Source organism: Delphinus delphis, chromosome 3, assembly GCF_949987515.2.
Source record: "Delphinus delphis chromosome 3, mDelDel1.2, whole genome shotgun sequence".
NCBI lineage: Eukaryota > Metazoa > Chordata > Mammalia > Artiodactyla > Delphinidae > Delphinus > Delphinus delphis.
Genome location: NC_082685.1, coordinates 60,028,592 through 60,051,677, shown reverse-complemented (window position 1 = coordinate 60,051,677; position 23,086 = coordinate 60,028,592). Strand labels below are relative to the sequence as shown.

At 43.5% G+C, this 23,086-nt stretch overlaps 1 protein-coding gene across 4 annotated transcripts in view; it reads right to left on the bottom strand.

Annotated features, from left to right (window-relative positions):
- The window catches only part of TRPC7 (transient receptor potential cation channel subfamily C member 7), a 122,581-nt gene that overhangs the window by 26,663 nt on the left and 72,832 nt on the right, over window positions 1-23,086 (bottom strand). For all 4 annotated transcript variants that reach the window (XM_060006924.1, XM_060006925.1, XM_060006926.1 and 1 more), the window contains 2 exons: window positions 9,950-10,183; window positions 4,337-4,601 (listed from right to left, as the gene is read on the bottom strand). In XM_060006924.1, the coding sequence (XP_059862907.1) occupies window positions 4,337-4,601; window positions 9,950-10,183 (499 nt within the window). The remainder of the gene's footprint in view (window positions 1-4,336; window positions 4,602-9,949; window positions 10,184-23,086) is intronic.

The window sequence follows — 23,086 nt, the reverse complement described above, 5'->3', positions numbered from 1 at the left end:
CATGCTCTCCGCTGGAATCTGGCTACGTATTCTGACTGCACAGAGCTTGAAATCCTATCAATAACACACTCACTTAGGTTAACAAGCTCTTTTTGTTTTTCAGTGCGCAGAGCTGAGCGCGGTCTGTCTCCCCATCTGAGTAATGATGAGGTAGAATCAGGTCAGCATTTCTCCCTGTGTGGTCCTAAGACCACCTATATCGGAATCCCCCAGTGGATTGTTTGTGCTGACTTCTAGGCCTACCTGGAAAGGAGGTAACTAGGCTCTCTTAGGGGTGGGGTCCGGGAAGACTCAGGTTTAGCCATCTCCCTGGATGATTCCGGTGTGGCCTGCGAAACGCTGGTCTCAGTGAAGACTGTTCATACTGTGTGTTTATTCATACCTTGGGCAGAATCAGTTCAGTCTGTCTGTTTTCCTCTACCTCCCCTCACTGAGGTCTGCCAGATGGACGGGATGGGAATTTGGGGGTGGGGAGGGAAGTATGGTGATTCCGGAACTGGAACACACTGGAGGTTAGGGCGGGGCCTGGCTGAGGGCTGTGGGTCTGTTGCTGGTGGAGAAACCTTTCTTCTTCTCTTTCCTTTTGTCCCAGGTTGTCTCTCCCCCTTCCATCTGGGACAGGACTATAACTCAGTGGGATTCGGGTGGGACTGGCTTTTGTGAGCTGGCCTGGGCCCACACCCCTAGGTGAACAGGGCTCTTGTGAGACAGCTAGCTGTCTGTTGGTTCCTAACAGCTGACTTTCAAAGTGGACTCCCTTAGGGACCCAAGCTGTCCTTGAACATGGCTGGGGTGGGGTTGAGGGGGGCCAAGATAGGGGAAGAGTACCCACAGTGTGCTCCAGCCCAAATTTCCTTTCTGCAGCGTTGAGTCTTCTGACTCGATAGAAGCAGCTGAGAGGACCATCTTACCCTAGAGCTCTAAATTCCACACACAGACAGAGGGCGCCCTGGGGGTGGGCCAAAGGGATGATCTGGAGCTGGGCAGGGTGGCCCGGGTGTGGGCTGTTATGAAGCATTCACCAAGGGAGTCACTGGACTTCATCATCAACATTGCTGGCGCTCAGAATAGCTCTGCGTCCCCCTCAAGCACGAGCATCCTTTATCCTCCTGTGGCTTTTTGCTTATCAGAGAAGATCTCTGGGGGCTGGGGGTGGGGGGCGATACGCTCCAGAGAGCAGTCAAAAGGTAAGAGATGACATTTACAAAAATCCATTCTTTCCTCTCCACTTCACCACTCTGTTGACTGTTTTCCTGTTCAATCAAATCCTATTCACAGCTTCACATCCCATTTTAGGAGTTGCCAAGGCGATAAATATCCTGTCCTTTCTTTACTGTGCTTGCTCTCGCCTTTTTCTCTCCCTTGCCCATCCTGGAGAGCCTGAATCCTCTTTGGTTGGGTTTCTCACATCTAGAAAGCTCCATTCAGTTCCCAGCAATGGGACAAGCCAATTGCTTTGGCCCTTCCTCCTGCTGTTACCTTTCCCCATGACTTTTCCTGATCCCAGAGACTCCCTTTATAGATTGGCTGTGCTGTGTCCAGCTGAGATCTGTGGCCTGGACAGCCCTGCTCTTAAGTCATGACGTTTTTCATTTTTCATGTGTCGCGCTACCAACTTTCAGAGGGACTGTGGGCTGACAGTACAGCCTCCTTGTAGGGGGAGCAAAGGGGAATTGCACAGAACACCCAGGGCAGGAGAAATGGGACAGAGGTCCTCATGGTCAGATTCCTAGTCAACTGTTTATCCTACTGCCTCGAATCTGGCTTCCTTTCTCCTGTTGATTCCCTCATTCTTGTTTACGAAGCATTTAGTGAGCAATGCTACGTACAAGACATCGTGCTAGACTGGAAACACAGGAGGGACATCAGGGCTTACCACAGAGGGTGAGAGTCTGTGTATTGACTGACATCTTGACATCAATAAACGATGCATCCCACACTGAGTGTGTACAGTTAGCTTTGCCTCTAGCAGATCCAGAGCAAATTTGCTTTGAGGTGATTCAAGCTTATTTCATTCCTTCAACAGTTAATCACTGAGTGTTGGAGTGCTATAAAGTAGTCCAACTGATCCACTCACGCACTTGGCCTGATCTGGTGGGCAGTTGGTAGGCTAGGTCCCTGTCCAGAAAGGTCCTATAGAGCCAGTCGGTCCCCAGGTGTCCTTTCTTACAGCTCATCCTGCCCCCTCCTCCTTATTACTCATCATTTCCATTATGATCACTATTATTCATTGAAGGTTTATTATATGCCAAGCACTATATTCAATCTGATTTCTTCCTTTTGCATCTTTACGACAATCCTGTGAAGCTGGCCATCTTGGTATTCTCACTTCAGAGCTGGGGACATGAATGCCCAGGGGGCTTAAACACTTGCCCAAGGTCACACAGCCAGTAAGAGGAGAGCTCAGACTGAAACCTAGTCTGTCTGAGCCAGGGGTGTGTGGTGTGCTGAGACACAGAGCCAGGCACCCCTCGGGTGCGTTTCTCAGTGCTGGCCAGGCACCTGTTCTCTGTGAACACAAACTACTTCTTTGCCTCCGCGGGTAACAGCTTTTGTGCTTCAGCAGCATCAGAGGCCCACCCTTCTGGGCAGTTCTCCTCGGGCAGGGCAGCGCTGTCCACGATTCTGAGCTGAGGGGCACAGGGTCCATCGCACCTGGTCTGGGTTTTTCGAGTCATGGACCGTCCCTTGAAGGGTAATTTCTCTGGAAGAAGGGTCAAGTGGAGGCCCCTTGCAAGGTGAGACCTGCTCAAGGAGCCTGCACGGTACGGCTCCGCCACTGTCACTGGCTGGAAAATAAATTCCAGGCCGCTCAGGGGTTCTTGGGGACCAGTGTCCGCAAGTGCTTAGCCCTGTGGGTTCCAGCTGCCATGCTTGTGGCTGGAGACCTGACTGTCCTTCCCTCGAGACTCTGGGCCGGAGCCTGATGAAGGCAGGGAGCAGTTCTGGGACCAGGTGAGCCTGGGGCAGGACCTGGACTGGAAACGCTTCTGAGCTTCAGGCACTTTCCAGAATCCCTTCGTTTGTGTGTGAAGGTATTTATGCACAAGGGTGGGAAGTCTTGTTTCCATCTTGCCGGTGAGGCCACGGAGGCTCAGATCAATCAAATCCTATTCACAGCTTCACCTCCCATTTTAGGAGTTGCCAAGGCGACTTGTTGGCTTAGGGTCATTAGCTATGAAATGCCTGTGCCAGTGTAAACTCAGATTTGCCAGATCCTTCTACTGGACCACTGCTCACGGCTCCCGATGGCCCTCCAGGAGACCCCCTGGCATCCCCCAGAGGGGGGGAGCTCTGGGTCTTTGTGGACGTAGGCTCAGCGAGCTCCGACACCACCCCGTGAGGGAGGCGGCAGCTCCTTCGGGACCCCGGAGTCAGTCGGCCTGACAGTGCCTTGTCACTCGGTCACACCGCGTGCCTCTAGCCTCCCTCGCCTGGGCCTTCCCTGCTGCTTCTGAGGCACGTGGTCCTGCAGGACTTGCTCGGTGCCCGTGCACAGCACTGGTTTGCCCAGCCAGGCACGGAGAGCTGCTGACCTGTGCCCACAGGCAGACCTACCTCCCATGCTGTGCAGATATGGCTTCCCCGGGGGCGGACCTAGAAGTGTAGGTACACTAACGTTCTGTGGAGTGAATCTGAGTAATGAAAGACAAAAGACAGCAGATGGAGAAGGTCTGGCTGATAAATTATCTAATTCTATCCTGATGGGCTATTCTGAGACGTAGTACTATATGTCTCACCGTAGAAGTCTGTGGTGACCAAGTTGTATGCCTTGGTAGACGGTGGCCAGGTCAGCAACCTGTATGTGCTTTCCCTCCCCCCACACACGCCATTTCCTTTTTTCCTTTTTTCCTTTGATCTTATTTCATTTGGATTACAACTCCCTCTCTCCAGTGAAATATTGGCATGCAACACCTGCCCAGGGCTTTGTTTTCTAGGTAACATAGCTAAGACAATCATAATAGTAATAATTCCTTCCATTTATTTAATTTACTGTGTGGCAGCTAAATCAGCTCATTGAATCCTCACACTGCCCCTATTAAGCACGTATTATTAGTTGCCTCATTTTAAAGATGAGGAAACTAAGACTCAGAGAAGTTAAGGAACATGCTCATGGCCACACAGCATTGTAAGTGGCAAAGTGAGGATTAAACCCAGCTCTTCTGGTTTTCCAACTCCAGAACCTGAACTCGAAACCACCCTTGAATAAAGTTGCCTTTAAGCTTTAGAAATGCCAAGGAAACCCGAGTCTCTGTGAGGAGACACTTGCAAGAGGCTGCCAAGGATCCCTGGGAAGCCCGCAGAGCCCCCCAGGAGAGAGCAAAGGGGTACTCACGTTGTAAACGCTGGGTTGTACTTTGCACCTCGGTAGTAGGAGTACAGATTGAACATCCCAATCATGAAGGCCACAAATACCATGATGAAAATGACCATGAACTTGAAGATATCTTTCACAGTTCTCCCCAGGGAGATCTGCAGGGGCCCAAAGCTCTCGTTGGCTGGCAGGATGTACGCGATTCGAGAGAAGCTCAGCACGACAGCTATCGCATACAGCCCTTCCGATATGATCTGAGGGTCTGAAGGCCACCACTTGTCCCTGGCTAAAAGAAAATGATCCGGGTTACTCACTGGGAAACAGGATCTGCTCTGGAAGAGAAACCAGTTAGGCATCTTCAGAGGCCTCTAACCTCACCCCTTGCCATTCCTGCCCTTGTCTTTACATTAATCCTAATACATTGAAGGTGCCACCCTCCCTCTTGGAACATGCTGGCCCACCTGCCTGGAACACTCTCCCCTCACTTCAATCCCAGTCACCCTTCAAGACTCTGCTCAGGTGTCATCTCTTTCAGGAAGCCTTCTGTGCCCCGCACAGGCTGGGGCAGCCTCCCTGTACCCGTTGCTGCTCCTACAGTATCCCGTGTGCCCTCCTGTCATGTACTCTCCATGCTGCTTGCTATCCTATCTTCCTTCCCAGTGTCTGAGCTCCACAAGCAGGGGCTGTCCCATTCACAAGGAGGTGGTGGGGAGGCACACAGACTTAGAGTCAGACAGACCTGAGGTCCAAAGTGGCCTTTCTACGCAGTGGCTGTATGTAAAATATGACTCTCGGCAAGTCAATTAACCTTTTTGTTTTGCTTTTAAAATCTTTTATTGTCATTTAGAAAATTTTTAATATTTTAATTTTATTGGACTATAGTTGATTTACAGTGTTGTGTTAGTTTCAGGTATATAGCCAAGTGATTCATGTAGTTATACATATACAGATATTCATTCTGTTTTAGGTTCTTTTCTCATATAGGTTATCACAGGGTAGAGTTCCCTGTGCTATACTGTAGGTCCCCATCAGTCATCTATCTTATAAATAGTAGTATGTGTATGTTCATCCCAAGCTCCTGATTTATACCTCCCCTCCACATTTCCCCTTTGGAAACCATAAGTTTGTTTTTGATATCTATAAGTCTGCTTCTGTTTCATAGATAAGTTCATTTGTATCTTTTTTAAAAATTAGATTCCACATATAAGTGTTATATGATATTTGTCTTTCTCTGTCTGACTTACTTCACTTAATATGATAATCTCTAGGTCCATCCATGTTGCTACAAGTGGCATTATTTCATTCTTTTTTATTGCTGAGTAATATTCCATTGTCTCTCTCTCTCTCTCTCTCTCTCTCTATATATATATATATATATATACACCACACTTCTTTATCCATTCCTCTGTTCATGGACTTTTAGGTGGCTTCCATGTCTTGGCTATTGTAAATAGTGCTGCAATGAACATTTGGGTGCATATATCATTTCAAATTATGGTTTTCTCTGGATATATTTTGGATTGGGATTGCTGGATCATATAGTAGTTCTATTTTAAGTTTTTTAAGGAAACTCCATACTGTTCTCCATAGTGGCTGTATCAGTTTACATTCCCACCAACAGGAGGGTTCCTTTTTCTCCATACTCTCTCCAGCATTTATTATTTGTAGACTTTTTGATGATGGCCATTCCGACCTATGTGAGGTGATACCTCATCGTAGTTTTGATTTGCATTTCTCTTATAATTAGTGATGTTGAGCATCTTTTCATGTGCTTTTTGGCCATCTGTGTGTCTTTTTTGGAGAACTGTCTATTTAGATCTTCTGCCCATTTTTTTGATTGGGTGGTTTGTTTTTTTGATATTGAGCTGCATGAGCTGTTGGTATTATATATTTTGGAGATTAATCCCTTGTTGGTTGCATCATTTGCAAATATTTTCTCCCATTCTGTGGGTTGTCTTTTTGTTTTGTTGATGGTTTCCTTTGCTGTGCAGAAGCTTTTAAGTTTAATTAGGTCCAATGTGTTTATTTTTGTTTTTATTTTCATTACTCTAGGAGGTGTATCAAAAGATACTGCTGCGATTTATGTCAAAGAGTGTTCTGCCTATGTTTTCCTCTAAGATTTTTATAGTGTCTGGCCTTACATTTCAGTCTTTAATCCATTTTGAGTTTATTTTTGTGTGTGGTGTTAGAGAATGTTCTAATTTCGTCCTTTTACATGTAGCTGTCCAGTTTTCCCAGCACCACTGTCCAATTAACTTTTTAAGCCTCATTTTCCTCATCTGCAAATTGGGGATAATATCAATGTGGTGAGGATGAAATGAAATCATTTATGTAAAGTGCTTAGCTGGAAAACAAATTGCAGGCCACTCAGGAGTTCCTGGGGACAAGGGTCTGGCACACAGCAGGTGCTGATAAATGTTTGTTAAATGGCTGAATGAAATCCTAACCACAAGTTTAGCCATAAATCAGAACAAATGAGCTCACACGGGGGCCAGGAATCTGAAGGTTCTTGCCTGAGAAAATGCTCTTGGGTTTGGTTCCTCAGGCAGTGTGTGTCTGCGAGTTGCTCCCTGACTGAGCTAAGGCCCCAGAACTGGTGACCAGTCGTCCAGGTTTGCTATGACATCCCTGTTCCAGGTGGCAAGAGTCCTGGGACCTGTCTCGTGCTGGGGAGATTCTGCTTGTGGTCACTGGTGAGGGCCTAAGCTGCCCTGGGTATATTCCTTCAGCAGAGCAAACCTGTAAAGTGTTTCTATTGTAGTTCTAATGGTGCAAGGAGCAGCAGCTTTCTTTAATAAGCTGCCTTCTATGTGTCAAGACATACAGTGATTTTCAAGTGCGGGTAGAACCTTCCTCCTGGGGCAGAGTGTGTGTGTGGGCATCTGTGGTTGTCACAATGACTGGGTAGGAGTCTTATTGGGATGCTAATATCCTGCAATGCTCCAGACAGACCTGTTCCATAAGAACTGCCCAGCTGAACAAGTCAATTGTGCCCCTGTTGAGAAATACTAAGTGAAACTTAAACTGAGAAACATAGAGAAACCTAAATTAGCCCCTACACTTATATTAGCTGCAGTTTTCACAACAGCCCTGTAGAGGAGGTATTATTGCTGCCATTCTAAAGACTGGATTTGGGGTAAGTGGTCCTTTTCAGAGCCAGGTAAATGCAGATAGCAAGGATATTACATAGGGATTCTTGGCACCCCAAGGGAGATGGAAGAGAATAATTTTCTTCTTTATTTTCAAAGCTAGACTCTGTTAAACAATTATAATCATAAAGAGCAGTGAGAGATCTTTAGTAAGGGGAGCCAGGCCTCCGTTTGACACAGACTCTCATGTAGTGCATTCTAAATTATATGCAGAAATATATAAAGTTATAGACTTTATGTTCTCATCAAGGTCATAAAACTCAGAAAGACAAGTAAGGGGAACAAATGTATTTTTCCAATATATCTGTTGCCCTCCATGGATAAATAACACATTTGGATAACATGAAATAGGACTCAGATTCTTCAAACAGACGCCAAAAGGAATTCCTTTTTTCTCTCCCCTATAATTTATCATCTTAAACCTCAGTCGTAATAATAAAAGCCATTCCTATAATCAATATATTAAGATAGATTTAGCTGTTGTCAAACCCTGGTGACCCGGTCAGGACTTTTAGTGAAAAGTACTCTACTTTGACTGGCTTGTAAGAATTTTGATGGGTGTAAAAGCAAACAGCACTTTGATGATTCAGACAAAGGGATTTTCTTCCCCTTGGAGCTGTTTCTAGGAGAAAAATTGCCCTATTATAACCTGGAAAACACCTGCCTACTTGGTGCTGTAGAGGTTGGAAGGGAACCATTGCCTGGCTGACCACTAGAGGGCGCTCTGCCTCCATAACTGTGGCACAAGCACTTTGAGATGCAAAAGATTTCAAGGGTACCCGGTGAACCACAATGCAAGGGCAATAAACTGCAAAGCTTTGGGTTGGGTGAGACTTTAATGGGTGAGACTTTAATACAATCCAGAAAAGGAATAGGAGTCCTTTTAGAAGCAATAGAAGCAATAGGAATAGGAAAATTCCTATTCTATTCCAGAAAAGGAATAGAGGCAATACTGTGGTTTGAATCACAGCCCTAAGAAAAGTATTCAATGCAGTATCAAGATTCTTTCATCTTTCCTTAACGAACCCTGAGCAGTATAGAGGGGAAACTATGCAAACCCATGCTTCTAAAATGTCTGGATTTGCTAAACCAACAAATGAAGAGTGGATGATTTGTAATACTACAAGGCTCTCCATTTCTTAGTGTGTGTGGGGGGTTCCCTACCACATTTACATGTAACATAACCTGTGTAACACAATCTACATTGAATATGGGCAGCAACTCAAGTTTTGTGTTAAGTGGCCAAGCTTCTGGAGATCATTGCTGTACCTGATCATGAAGATTCTGTGGTCACACACACCACGTGTCTTCCATCTAACAGGGACATTTGACATTCAAACCTTTCCTGCCACTAGTGAGTGCCTATTAAATGTCCAGCTAATTTACCAGTAACAACAAATATCTATTGTTTCTTCTCCCCACTCATCTTTCTTTTAGTACAGAAGCTACAGTGATTGAGCCAGAAAATGACCCCAGAGGTAGTAGTGATAATAACTTGTTACTATTAGTGAGCATTTAATATTTCAGAACACAGTGCAAAATTCTTCATGTGCACTATCTTATTTAACCCTCGAAACAAACTTTCTGACATGTATTATCCCAGTTTTACATATGGGAAAATAGAGGGTCAGAAAAATTTAGTAAACAAGTCCTTACAGTAAGCTACAGAAATAGGATTTGAATCCAGGTCTCTCTAACTCCAAAGCCTGCGAACATAAACACTATGCCATTCTGCATCGTTTTCATTTCATGTTGGACCAGGATCCCTTGCTATCCAAGGCAGTAATGTATTTCTGGGAACATTGTAAGCCATGCCATGAAAACCTGTTTCTTCCTCTATAAAATAGGAACAACAACAACAAAATCCTTTCTGTGGGGCTGTTGCAATGATTGGAGTTTATGGTGTAAAATGTCTATACAGTTCCTGACACCCAGAGGATCCTTGATAAATGGATGCTTTAACTCTAATTACTAAAAATTCAATCTAGCATCTCACACTGTATGGCCTTGTGGTTTGAAAGAATTAAGGCATCTTCTAAGAACCTATCTTGCCATGAGAAAATAACTTTTGAACTGGGAAAGCAAGACTTATTTTTTCAGAAAATACAGGGATCCAATATGTAAGGAAAAGCTCCTGGATCCACATCAGAAATGAGATTTCTTTAAAAAAGAAAAGAAATAAAAGGATCGCCCCCGAAACGCTCCAAGAACCTTCTCAAAACAAATCCATCCTTTCCAACACAAAACGATTCATTTCTCGTAGTCACTAATTACACGTTCTGTTCAGCTGGTTGTATTGCAGGGACTAGGGCTTTCTTGGAGGGTGGCGGGGCGGTGTCTGCTTTGACAGTAGAAACCACCAAAGTTGGCCACACCCATGTTACAAACCGCCAGCTGCGGGACAAGCCACGCTGACGGCCCCTGGCCACGCCCCGGAAGCGCGCGGAGCGGAAGGCGTAGCCGAACAGCCGCCGACTGGACTCACCGTAGGTGAAGTAGGCCACTTCTGGTGGAAGTGAGACGTTGTGGAGCGTGTCGTCCTGCACGTGCTGGTCCACGTACACCTGGGCCTCGCTGGCCTTCAGGAAGGCCATGAACCTTGCGGTGAAGGAGGCCACGAAGATGGACAGCATTCCGAAATCCAGCAGGTTCCACAGGTGCAGCACGTACTCCCGCGGCCCCTCCTCCCAGATTTCCTTGCATTCGGACCAAATCATTCCTGCGGGAGAGTGAGAAGGTGAGGCTCATTTTGCATTTCCGGGCGTGTGTGACCATAGGGGGCACGAAGGGAACAGGGTACAGATGTAAATGTAGGTTCTTTGGAGCTGGGAACGTTGAGAGCCAGCAGCAAACGAAAACATGCCTTCAAAGGCAGATTTATAGTCAGGAAACCCACAGACGGCAAGAATTCGTGTCACCTGTCTCTCTGCTTGCAGCTAAACCATCTCCAGGTGAGAGGAGAGAGTTCTCATCCATTGATAGATTCTTAGAGGAAATATAGGAGAAATGTAATGGCTGACATTTATATATTTTAAGAACTGGGAGGTTATAAGGAATCATCCAGTTCTAAACTAGGTATAACGAAACTGAGGTCCAGGAATGGGAAAGGGTTTTCTGAAGGTCCCACATATGTCCTAGAACCCAGTTCTCCTAACTCCCTGATTAGAATGCTTTCCTTTATATTTCTACGAATTTTTCAGTGAACATTAGTTTTGGGTTAATAGTTTTTCTTTTCCTTACTCTTTTATAACTTATTGGATTTTAAAGACATATGTCTTCACTGTTACATGTTGATGTAGAAGTCAACGAGATGTTGCTGTTTCCCCCATCCCACCTCTAAGCCAGCCTCCTGAGGTAGCTGAGACTAACAACTGGGTGTGTATCCTTATATACCTGTACTATCCAGTATCGTAGCCACCAGTCACATGTGGATACTGAGCAATTGAAATGTGGCCAGTTAAATTGAGGGATGCCGTATAAGTAGAATACACACCAGATTTCAAAGACTTTTTACAAAAAATGTAAAATATCTCAGCATTTTAAAATCTGAAATGATATTTTAGATATACTGAGTCAAATAAAATCTCTTATTACTAATTTCACATCTTTCTTTTTATAATATGGCTATTAGAAAATTTTAAATTAAATATGTGGCTTATGGTGTGGCTTGCCTTATATTTCTATTGAATATTGCTATTCTCTCCCTTTATCTTCATTGATTATTAAATTAGTTTAGATTATTAAAAATTAGTTGGTAACGTTTTGAGCACCTACTATGTGTACATATTATATCTGTTATAATATATACACATTATGTACATGTATGTGTACATATTAACTCCCTCAAATCTTTGCAGTAACCCTATGAAGTACATTCTCTTATTATCCCAGTTTTACAGCTAATATTTCCTTAGACATAGTGAATTGTAATGTGCCCAGTTAGGAGGCAGGAGATCTGAAATTTGAGTCCAGAAGGTCTCCTCCTAGAGTCCCATGCTCTTGACCACTATGCTCTTTGCTTCTCCAGGAAATAGAATTGAGTTGAAAGCAGATAATGAAGAAAAAAGACTCTTGAATGTTTTCTAATCAACATCAGAGAGTTCACAGCTACTCAGACATAGGAAAGATTTGATTCAGAACTAGCCCATTCTGTGTTACGCCGTGCTACACTTCACCTGCATACTTAGAAGGTTAATATGGTAAAAGAATCAGTAACTGATTGGTTAGTGAAACAATTCCAGCTCTTTGACCACATATCCCCTAAAGGTTAACACTGCCAGCCCCTCGGCACTCCCCTGGCTCTCGTGCATCAGACATCATGGCCTGCCTTCCCAGGTTCCTCTTGCCTCTTCCACAGCTGTTTAGAGAAGTTGTGGCTTTGTTTGACGAAACAGATTCTAAGAGCTGCATGTCTGTATCACATTGGAGGGGGACAGCAGGAAGTGTCCCCAAACATCACAGGTCTGTTTACAAGACTACCCCCACCACACACACCTTGCTCCCCCCTTTTTTTCTTTAACAAAGCCATACTTCCCAAGCTTACACTTTGAAAATTTTTGTGGTAATTCAGTGAAGTAAAATTTCCTTAACAATGAAATGTACTTTCATCTGTGCCTGTTCAAATAGATATTTAAAATATGTTATTGGAAAAACCATTACAGGCTGGAAAAAATGTTGTTACTTTCCTCTATGCCCCTGCCCCCCCATTAAAATTCCTGATGTCTTAGCGGAACTGCTTTTTGCTGAGCTCTAGGAGAATTACAGGTTATCAATTATTTTAATTCAGGAAGCCCTGGGTTCAGTTCTACCTTGGTCACTCTTACTGGGTATGTGACCTTGGATAAGTCCCTTGATTTTCTTGAGGCTTTGGGCTAATTTCCAGCACTAAAAGCTCTATGAATCTGAAATGCAAATTATTTACAGTAAACTGACTTTTCTGACCAATACAGAGGCTCCTCATTGGGCATTGCAAATCACTTCCTCGCTGGTCCAATGCCCACATCAGTCTTCCTAGATTTACATATTAACTTACCCAGACTAATTTAAATTATTCCAAGTCCATGAGTAAAAGTAGCATGGGCCCAAGGGTTTGAGCAGCAGGAATGCTTAATTAAAAAAGAAATGTGTGAAATTAAGTACTTCAGTGAGTGAAATTAGGTCCCCTGCTTCCAGGGTGCTGAGGGTAGTTCAGCATTTTATATCCAACCTGAGCCCCCTGGACTTTTGCCTCTAGCATGTCAATCAGACGAGTATATAGAGCCCAGGGGCTTAGAGAGTAAGGATGTTGGGCAGTGGAGCCTCCTTCAGGCAAACTCTGCTTCACTGAGGGATGCTTGGAGCGCAGAGAGCATGGTCACTGATAATTAATGAGGATGACTAGCAGAGGAACAGGTTGGGAAATGCTGGGAGGCCTTGAGGGAAATGAGTAGCTTTATTTAGGCAGGTTCTAAGTAACGGCATGCAGGCTGCTGAGATGGGGCTTGACAGTTCCAAAGGTGGTTCACTCCCATTCCTGCCTCAGATGCTATTCAGAAGGGATCCCCCTTCAAAGTCCTGTTGGACTTAACTGTGTGCATTCCTTAAATGGCCATAGCCCCTTCCTCTACATAGGGCTTCTCTACACTGTCCCAACGCCCCCTAACCACATCTTGGGAGGCTTGTCTGTTGTTTTGGGTCAACTTCTGATCACTGGGTCAGGATATAGGTGTTCTGTTAACTCACAGGTGGGAGAATCTCCCTAGAAGCCCTCAATCCTCAGGCCCTAACATCCAAACACCATCTCAGTGGCAGGTCCTTTGCAACAAATCTGGGCCTCACACACATTCAGGGTTCATTTGTTTTCCAGGCAAGGAGAGGATATTAATAGATGCAAACATTTTCTAAGAAAGCTCATCCCCATCTCTAATTTTAGTAGCTGACCATCGTTGAGGACCTGCTAGGTGCTAGGCCCTGTGCTAAACACTTCTCCAACACTAAAGCTTCCTTCCAGCTTGATCGGTACCGACTGTCATTATCTCCACTTCACAGATGAACAGGCTCGTGTTTGAAGATGGCAAGTAAATTATCCAAAGTCACACAGGCGGTTCAGGACCTTCTTTCCACTGCGCTGTCGCTCACCATGGCGTCTACTAGGCACAGACTTACTCTCACTGGTCAGGAACTCATTTACCACTTAACGGACAGTGTTGAGCTCTGACTTTGTGCCAGGCACCATTCTGGGGATACCACAACCAAGAAGATGCTATCCCTTCCCCAGCAAGCTCGGTCTAGTGCTAGAGACAGATGTGTCCACAAACAGTAGTGCTATAGGGTGACAGATGCTGTAATAAAAACGTCCAGGGGACTGTTTGTGGATACACAGTGATAAGAGCAGTCAGTATTACAATCATGAGACCCAGCAGAGTGCCTGGCATAACATATATCTGTTGACTGAATGAAGGAGGAGACACCTGGCGTGAGGAACCAGGAGGTAGCAGGGGCTGAAAGGTGTTCCACATAGTGGCTGTGGATGTGAGGGAGAACAGGCTGTTGTAGGGGACTGCAAGAGGCTTCGTATGGTTTCGGGTTGGTGGGGGTTCGGGTTGGGGCTGGAGGTCGGCAGCAGGAGGCTTAGTGAAGGCCCAGTAGATCCTGAAAGGCCCTCCTTCAGGCCATGTGTCACCCTAAGCTAGTTAGCTCCTAGAGGTGATAAGTGGAGGAGCAACGTGGTCTGACTTGCGGGGAGAAATTTTGGCAGGTCGGCTGCAGTAGTCTACTTGGAAATCTTACCTAGATAAGTGAGGAAACCATCAAAAGAATGATTTAGGTGAGGAACACAGCCCATTTGATTTTGCAGTTTTATTCTTGGTCAAACCTAGATGTGTGATTCTGGAGCTAAGACTTAGCACTGCCCTCGAAGAGTCTGTAATCCTTGGTGGGTGACGTGAACGAGCAGCTTGATCCTCACATGTTACACATGTGAAAGCTGAAATTCAGAGAGGCAGAGCCACCAAGGCAGAAGGGACACAGTCAGGACTGGGCTTCTTGATAATCAGTCCCAATCTCTTTCCTTCTCTCCCTCTCTTTAAGTGTATTTTCCTACTGTGCTAGGCCTTTGCATCTCACTCCATCAATTGAGCTTTCAACTGGGGCATCTGTTTAAGAAAACACTGCCAGGTTCTCTGTAAGAGTTGGGTTGAGAGAGTCTTCATGACATAATTCTCTTCCTAGATGGAGAAATGACATGCATGGTGAAGAGGCTTCCTGCCCTCCAAGCTCCATGGCTTTGTGTGAACCACTAATGTTGTCACAGTCCTCTGGTGAGTGTCTGTATAGACACACTCTCCAAGTCACAAGCTGTATTATAAGCTCTTTCCTCTACCCCAGAGTGGCTGCTCATGATACAGGCAAGAAAGATATATTCCTATGGTATGAACTGATGTTGGAGATTCTCCAGGCAGAAGAATCTGTGATCTCTGGTTCATTTGGTACTCCCCAAAGCAAGTTGTCTTACAGCTCTGGAGAACACACACGCCTGCTAGCAAATTCACCCCTCCTTCCTCAGTCACGCTCTTCTCTTGGCTTCCTTTTTTTTAAGTTTTTTAAAAATTAATTAATTAATTTTAAAAAATTTATTTGTTTGCACCAGGTCTTAGTTGTGGCTCATCTTCTCCTTAGTTGCGGCTCGTGGACTCTTTAGTTATGGCAGGCAGGCTCCTTAGTTGTGGCTCATTGGCTTCTTGGTTCTGGCACGTGAACTCTTAGTTGTGGCATGCATGTGGGATCCAGTTCCCTGACCAGGGATCCAACCCGGGCCCCCTGCATTGGGAGCATGGAGTCTTAACCACTGTGCCACTGGGGAAGTGCCTCTTGGCTTCCTTCATACTGTGTCCTGGTTTTTCTTCTACCTTTGCATGTGGTCTTAGGCTCTTTGTGGCTTCCACCTCCTCTGCCCCTGCTTTAAATCTCCTGCATTTACAATCTAGAAGCTTCTCAAAATTCTGCTAGTAATCAAGTAAAGCATCGGGAGTTCAGGAAGAATATATTTCTGATTGGGTTTGACCCTTCCACAGAATTGTACAGCAGAAGAGGAACAACCTACATATCCAGTAGGGGTTTGGGGAAGTAATAGAGTATTGTCACACTATGTGGCCATTGAGAGAGGGCCTTGGGAAAACCAGATACCTACATGGAGCAAGAGCTACCAGAAGATGAAAAGAATCAACTACAATTTGTATGATTAGAGAAACATTAATATTAATTGAGACAGGCTGGAAACAAAGGAAAGTGTGTAGTATTTATTGTCAGAGATATTAACTGTTAGGAAGAAAAAGAGAAGGGAGAATGGGAGGACAGTGAGGGTGGACAGACTTGCAATTTTAAACAGGTTGTTTAAAAAAGTCTTCACTTTGAGGAGACTTTTTTCTTTTTTCTTTTTTTCATTCTCAGTTTCTTCTTTTTTTTAAATTTATTTTTTAACATCTTTACTGGAGTATAATTGCTTTATAATGTTGTGTTAGTTTCTGCTGTATAACAAAGTGAATCAGCTATACATATACATATATCCCCATATCCACTCTCTCTTGCGTCCCCCTCCCTCCCACCCTCCCTATCCCACCCCTCTAGGTGGTCACAAAGCATGGAGGTGATCTCCCTGTGCCGTGCGGCTGCTTCCCACTAGCTATCTGTTTTACATTTGGTAGTGTATATATGTCCATGCCACTCTCTCACTTCGTCCCAGCTTACCCTTCCCCCTCCCCGTGTCCTCAGGTCCATTCTCTATGACTGCATCTTTATTCTTGTCCTGCCCCTAGGTTCTTTAGAACCAATTTTTTTTAGATTTCATATATATGTGTTAGCATATGGTATTTGTTTTTCTCTTTCTGACTTACTTCACTCTGTATGACAGACTCTAGGTCCATCCACCTCACTACAAATAACTCAACTTTGTTTCTTTTTATGGCTGAGTAATATTCCATTGTATATATGTGCCACATCTTCTTTATCCATTCATCTGTTGATGGACACTTAGGTTGCTTCCATGTCCTGGCTATTGTAAATAGTGCTGCAGTGAACATTGTGGTACATGACTCCTTTTTTTTTGAATTAAAAAAATATATATTTATTTATTATTGGCTGTGTTGTGTCTTTGTTGCTGCTCATGGGCTTTCTCTAGTTGTGGTGAACAGGGGCCTTTCTTCATTGCAGTATGTGGGATTCTCATTATGGTGGCTTCTCTTGTTGAGGAGCATGGGCTCTAGGTGCACGGGCGTCAGTAGTTGTGGCACGTGGGCTCAGTAGTTGTGGCGCACGGGCTTAGTTGCTCTGTGGCATGTGTGATCTTCCCGGACCAGGGCTCAAACTTGTGTCCCCTGCATTGGCAGGTGGATTCTTAACCACTGCGCCACCAGGGAAGCCTGTGGTACGTGACTGTTTTTGAATTATGGTTTTCTCAGGGTATATGCCCAGTAGTGGGATTGATGGGTCGTATGGTAGTTCTATTTTTAGTTTTTTAAGGAACTTCCATACTGTTCTGCATAGTGGCTGTATCAATTTACTTTCCCACCAACAGTGCAAGAGTGTTCCCTTTTCTCCACACCCTCACCAGCATTTATTATTTGTAGATTTTTTGATAATGGCCATTCTGCCAATGAGGTGATACCTCATTGTAGTTTTGATTTGCATTTCCCTAATGATTAGTGATGTTGACCATCCTTTCATGTGTTTGTTGGCAATCTGTATATCTTCTTTGGAGAAATGTCTCTTTAGGTCTTCTGCCCATTTTTGGATTGGGTTGTTTGTTTTTTGGATATTGAGCTGTATGAGCTGCTTATAGAATTTGGAAATTAATCCTTTGTCAGTTGCTTCATTTGCAAATATTTTCTCCCATCCTGAGGGTTGTCTTTTCATCTTGTTTATGGTTTCCTTTGCTGTGCAGAAGCTTTTAAGTTTCATTAGGTCCCATTTGTTTATTTTTGTTTTTATTTCCATTTCTCTAGGAGGTGGATCAAAAAGGATCTTGCTGTGATTTATTTCATAGAGTGTTCTGCCTATGTTTTCCTCTAAGAGTTTTATAATGTCTGGCCTTACATTTAGGTCTTTAATCCATTTTGTGATTATTTTTGTGTATGGTGTTAAGGAGTGTTCTAATTTCATTCTTTTACATGTAGCTGTCCAGTTTTCCCAGCACCACTTATTGAAGAGACTGTCTTTTCTCCATTGTATATTCTTGCATCCTTTATCAGAAATAAGGTGACCATATGTGCGTGGTTTTATTTCTGGGCTTTCTCTCCTATTCCATTGATCTATATTTCTGTTTTTGTGCCTGTGTCATGCTGTCTTGATTACTGCAGCTTTGTAGTATAGTCTGAAGTCAGGGAGCCTGATACCTCCAGCTCCATTTTTCTTTCTCAAGATGGCTTTGGCTATTTGGGGTCTTTTGTGTTTCCATACAAATTGTGAAATTTTTTGTTCCAGTTCTGTGAAAAATGCCATTGGTATTTTGATAGGGATTGCATTGAATCTGTAGAGTGCTTTGGGTGATAGAGTCATTTTCACAATGTTAATTCTTCCAATCCAAGAACATGGTATATCTCTCCATCTGTCTGTATCATCTTTGATTTCTTTCATCAGTGTCTTATAGTTTTCTGCATACACATCTTTTGTCTCCTTAGGTAGGTTTATTCCTAGATATTTTATTCTTTTTGTTGCAGTGGTAAATGGGAGTGTTTCCTTAATTTCTCTTTCAGATTTATTGTCATTAGTGTATAGGAATGCAAGAGATTTCTGTGCATTAATTTTGTATCCTGCTACTTTACCAGATTCATTTATTAGCTCTTGTAGTTTTCTGGTAGCATCTTTAGGATTCTCTATGTATAGTATCATGTCATCTACAAACAGTGACAGTTTTACTTCTTTTCTGAATTGGATTCCTTTTATTTCTTTTTCTTCTCTGATTGCTGTGGCTAAAACTTTCAGAACTATGTTGAATAATAGTGGTGAGTGTGGGCAACCTTGTCTTGTTCCTGATCTTAGAGGAAATGGTTTCAGTTTTTCACCGTTGAGAATGATGTTGACTGTGGGTTTGTCATATATGGCCTTTATTATGTTGAGGTAAGTTCCCTCTATGCCTACTTTCTGGAGGGTTTTTATCATAAATTTGTGTTGAATTTTGTCAAAAGCTTTTTCTGCATCTATTGAGATGATCATATGTTTTTATCCTTCAGTTTGTTAATATGGTGTATCACATTGATTGGTTTGCATATGTTGAAGAATCCTTGCATTCCTGGGATAAACCCCACTTGATCGTGGTGTGTGATCCTTTTAATGTGCTGTTGGATTCTGTTTGCTAGTATTTTGTTGAGGATTTTTGCATCTGTGTTCATCAGTGATATTGCCTTGTAGTTTTCTTTCTTTGTGACATCTTTGCCTGGTTTTGGTATCAGGGTGACGGTGGCCTTATAGAATGAGTTTGGGAGTGTTCCTCCCTCTGCTATGTTTTGGAAGAGTTTGAGAAAGTTAGGTGTTAGCTCTTCTCTAAATGTTGGATAGAATTCGCCTGTGAAGCCATCTGGTCCTGGTCTTTTGTTTGTTGAAAGATTTTTAATCACAGTTTCAGTTTCAGTGCTTGTGATTGGTAGAAGGAGACTTTTGAACATAGACCTGAGTAAGTGAGGGAGTGAGCCATGGTGCTGCCTTTGGGAAGAAATTTTAGGCAGAGGGGACAGCCTAAGCTCAGTTTCTGAGGCAGAAACTGTTTGAAGCAAGGAAGCCAGTGGGGCTGAAAGAGAGTGAATGAGGTGGGAGGTGATGGGAGATGAGGGCATAGAGGTGGAGTAGAGAGGTGGAGGGCTTTGTAGGCCTTTATAGTGACATTGACTGTCATGCTGAGGGAGAATGTGATATCGCTGAAGAGTTTTGAGGCAAAGAGTGACAAAACCTGATTACATTTTAAATGGATCTCTAGCTCCTATGCTGAGCATCTACTGAGGCACAGGGTGGGAAGGGCAGAAGCAAGGACACCTGGACAAGGCCCTTCATCTCTTAGTGGTCAACCTCTCTGTCCATCACTGGGGGACCAGTTTGAACTTGTTAGGGTCCTAAAGTCCTGTTCAGCTCTAGGGCTGCTCCTGGTGGCAAGGCAGTCATGGTTTGTATAGCCAGTCTGTCCAAAGGACTGCATTCGTGAGTCATGGGGGAAGAGAACTGTGTGTTGTGTTTCTAGCTGCTCCAAGGCCTTCCTGGCAGTGCCCGGGAGTAGCATGTGAGGACTCGTTCAGTAAGGGCCTCTTACCATTTCAAGCCTCTCCGTGTCTGAGCAGAATATATCAGGTTGTGGACCTTAGGGTGTGCCAGCACAAAGAACACAGTGAACACAGTGCTCAATGTCTTCCTCTTAAAAGTTGTTATTATTATTAGCAGTATTTTATAATTAAAGAGCTCCAGAAAATAGAGACAAGATAGTATTAGTCTTATTTTATAGCTGCTTCCCCAGTATCTGGCACAGTGCCTGGTACATAATACAATGCTTAATAACTACAAAATATGGAGAAAAAAATTGAGAAAATAGAAACAACACTATCAGAAAACTTGCACGTTGTAGTCAGCACTGCATTTACCAAGCTACCTGCTCTGTGCCCTCAACTCCACCTTCCTCCTGTTAGAGTAGATGAAGTGTCCACACTCCTGCTAAGGGCAAGTCCTCTGCTTGCCTGGTGGATCCCACCCCCTCTTGCTACTCAGGAACTTTGCATCCAAAGTCAGTGGTCAAGTCTCAGGCCGCATGTTACTTGATCTGTCAGCAACACTCGACATAAGTGATCACTGCCTGGGTCTTGACACAGTGACTTTGGTTGGCTTCTGGGACACCACTCTCTTATCTCAGTCTCCTTCGCTGGGTAAGATACTTCTCATTTTCCCATCCTTGAAATATTGCTGTGCCCGAGGGCTTGGTCCTCGGGTCATCTGTCCACATTCACAGTTGAGGCATTGCATACAGTTTACTTTAAGTAGACTGACATGCCCCAATTTATGTTTCCAGCCCCATCCTCTCTGACCTTCAGCATCTGTATCCAGTTGCTACTTGATGTTTCCACTTGGAGATCTAATAGATAATCTCAAACCGAACTCTTGATTTCCATATCTACTGTCTCTCCAAACTGCTCCTCCCCTGGTCTTTCCTGCCTTAGAGGAACTCTCTATTATACCATTACTTGAGCTAAAAAACTTGGAATTTTCCTCGACTGCTCTCTTTCTTTCACACCCCACAGGCAATCCAGTAGTAAATATTATTGATTTTACCTCCAAAATATAATAACCGTCAACTACCTCCTCAAACCCAGCTATTTCCTGTCTGAATTACTGCAGTGGCCTCCTAACTGGTCTCCCTGCTTCTGCTCTTGTCCTAGAATCATCTGTTCTCTACACAGCAGCCGGTGATCCATTAGAAAATGAGGTTGTAGGATGTCACTTCTGTGCTCAGAACTGTCCAGTTGTTTCCAGTCATACTCAGAGCAAAATCTAAACTCGGTACCATGGCCTCCAATGCCTTGCATGATTGACTCTGCCTATCCTGTGACCTCATCTCTGCCATCTCCCCCTTATTTATTCTGCTGCAGCCACACTAATTTCTTTGCTGTTCCTCGAACTTGTCCAGCTTGCTCCTGAATGCAGGCCTTTAACACACACTGATCTGTCTTTCTGGAATGCTTTTCACCCAGATGTCTGCAAAGCTTGCTTTCTCTTTTCCTTTAGGTCTCTGTTTACATTTCACCTTATCAGAGGAGGGAGGTAAGAGAGCTTGCTCTTACCTGCTCAACTACTCTGGTAAGGTAAAATGTGAACAGAGACCTTAAGGAAGAGAGAAAGCAAGCTAGGATATTTATTCAACTTGTCTTCTCAGTCAAAGAAACTTGAATACTGACTGGGTATTTGAAAAGAAATGATTAGTTTTCTTTTATGTTTGTAGTTCTGTTTTAGGAAAAGAATCCTGATTTCTATTACCAATCATGATGGAGCAGTAAACTGGAAAAAAAAAAAGAAACTATTTTCAGACGTTGGAAATAGCAGAGCACTGTGATCCTTAAGAGAAACAAGCAAGGTAAGCCACATGATAGCCCTGTCTTTTATTTTTTTCTGGAAGCACATTTCAGTCTGCAGGGTACGGAGAAGGATTCCAGAAGCACAGAAGGCGATCCCAATGAGTTGAAGACACAGAGATTAGAGTTCAGGAAGGCTGAAGTGATTAGATGTTATATGGCAGAGTTCCAGAGAGAAAGGTACTATACAGAACCAAAACCCAAAACCAAACACAAACAAAAATAGTCCAGAAATGTACACAGGTGTCCTTTTGAATGTTCCCTGAACGCTAAGTCACGAATGCATAGAGTAAAACGCCACAAACAACGGCAAGAGAGCTGCAAGCTGAACAGTTTCTAGAGCTCACCCAGAGTGGAAAGATGTTTGAGCTCTGACCATCCACAGCTGAGAATCCTTGTTGATTACCCTGAGCATTTAGTAGAGACCCAGATGTGTGTCTCTATAGTACAAGGATAATCAATCCTTATGGTAAAGTTTTTCCAGGTCCACTCTAAGAAAGTTTGAAAAGGACCAAACTCATCTGTAAGAATTTAACAGCCTGTCAGAATAAAGCAAAAAAACTTTTTAAAGGAAGACAACAAAATCTAGATGCTCACCAGTATAACATGTAATGTGCCCATCGTTCAATCAAAAATTACTAACACACCAAGATGTAGGAAAATATGATCCATGTCACGAGAAAATTTAGTCAGTAACCCAGAAATGATAGAGATGATGAAATTAGGAGTTAAGGACTTTATAACAGTTCTTACTATAAATATGTACATTATGTTCAAGGATTTAAAGGAAAATACAGACATCACGAGGAAGGAAATGAAAGATGTAAAAGAGAACCAAGTGGAACTTAAAGGGTTGAAAAATATAATATTTAAAATGAAAAATTCAGTGGTTGGGCATTAAAGTCACAGATAATGGAGAAAAAATGTCAGTGAACTTGCAGCACAGAAAGATTAGAGAAAAGTAAAAGGAAAATTATCTTTTAGGATACACACAAAAATGTTTGTAGATGAAATTTTATGATACCTGGGATTGGATTCAAAATTCTACAGGGTTGAGAGAAGGGAAGTAGGATGAAACAAAAATTAGCTTTGATTTGCTAATTGTTGAAGATGAGCGATAGGTCCAAAGGGTTCAGTATAATCTTCTCTCGAAATTTGCAGTTCTTAAAATTATTCATGATAAAAGTTTGAAAAATATAATCTAGTAAGAAAAAGTAGTTAGAATCTTTCTTCTGTCTAAAATGTAACAGGAAGTAGGTCAATGAAAAATAAGTCTTCCCCTTTACAATACTTCTTACGTAATGGTCTTGAAAACTCAGCTTTGCTTTGATGGGTAGAAGCTGGGACCAGACTACAAAAGCTGGGACCTCTGTAGCTAGAGATGCTTCCCTCTTATTGGGGTAATACTCTGACACCCAGGAAGAGAAATATGAGGGTGCAGGAAGAAGTCGTGGGTCAGTAGGAGTACCGTGGTTAACATATGGTAGCACCCACTGAATGGGGAGTATGATTGGACTCACCTGTCTTCTATTTGCAGCCCAGGTGGG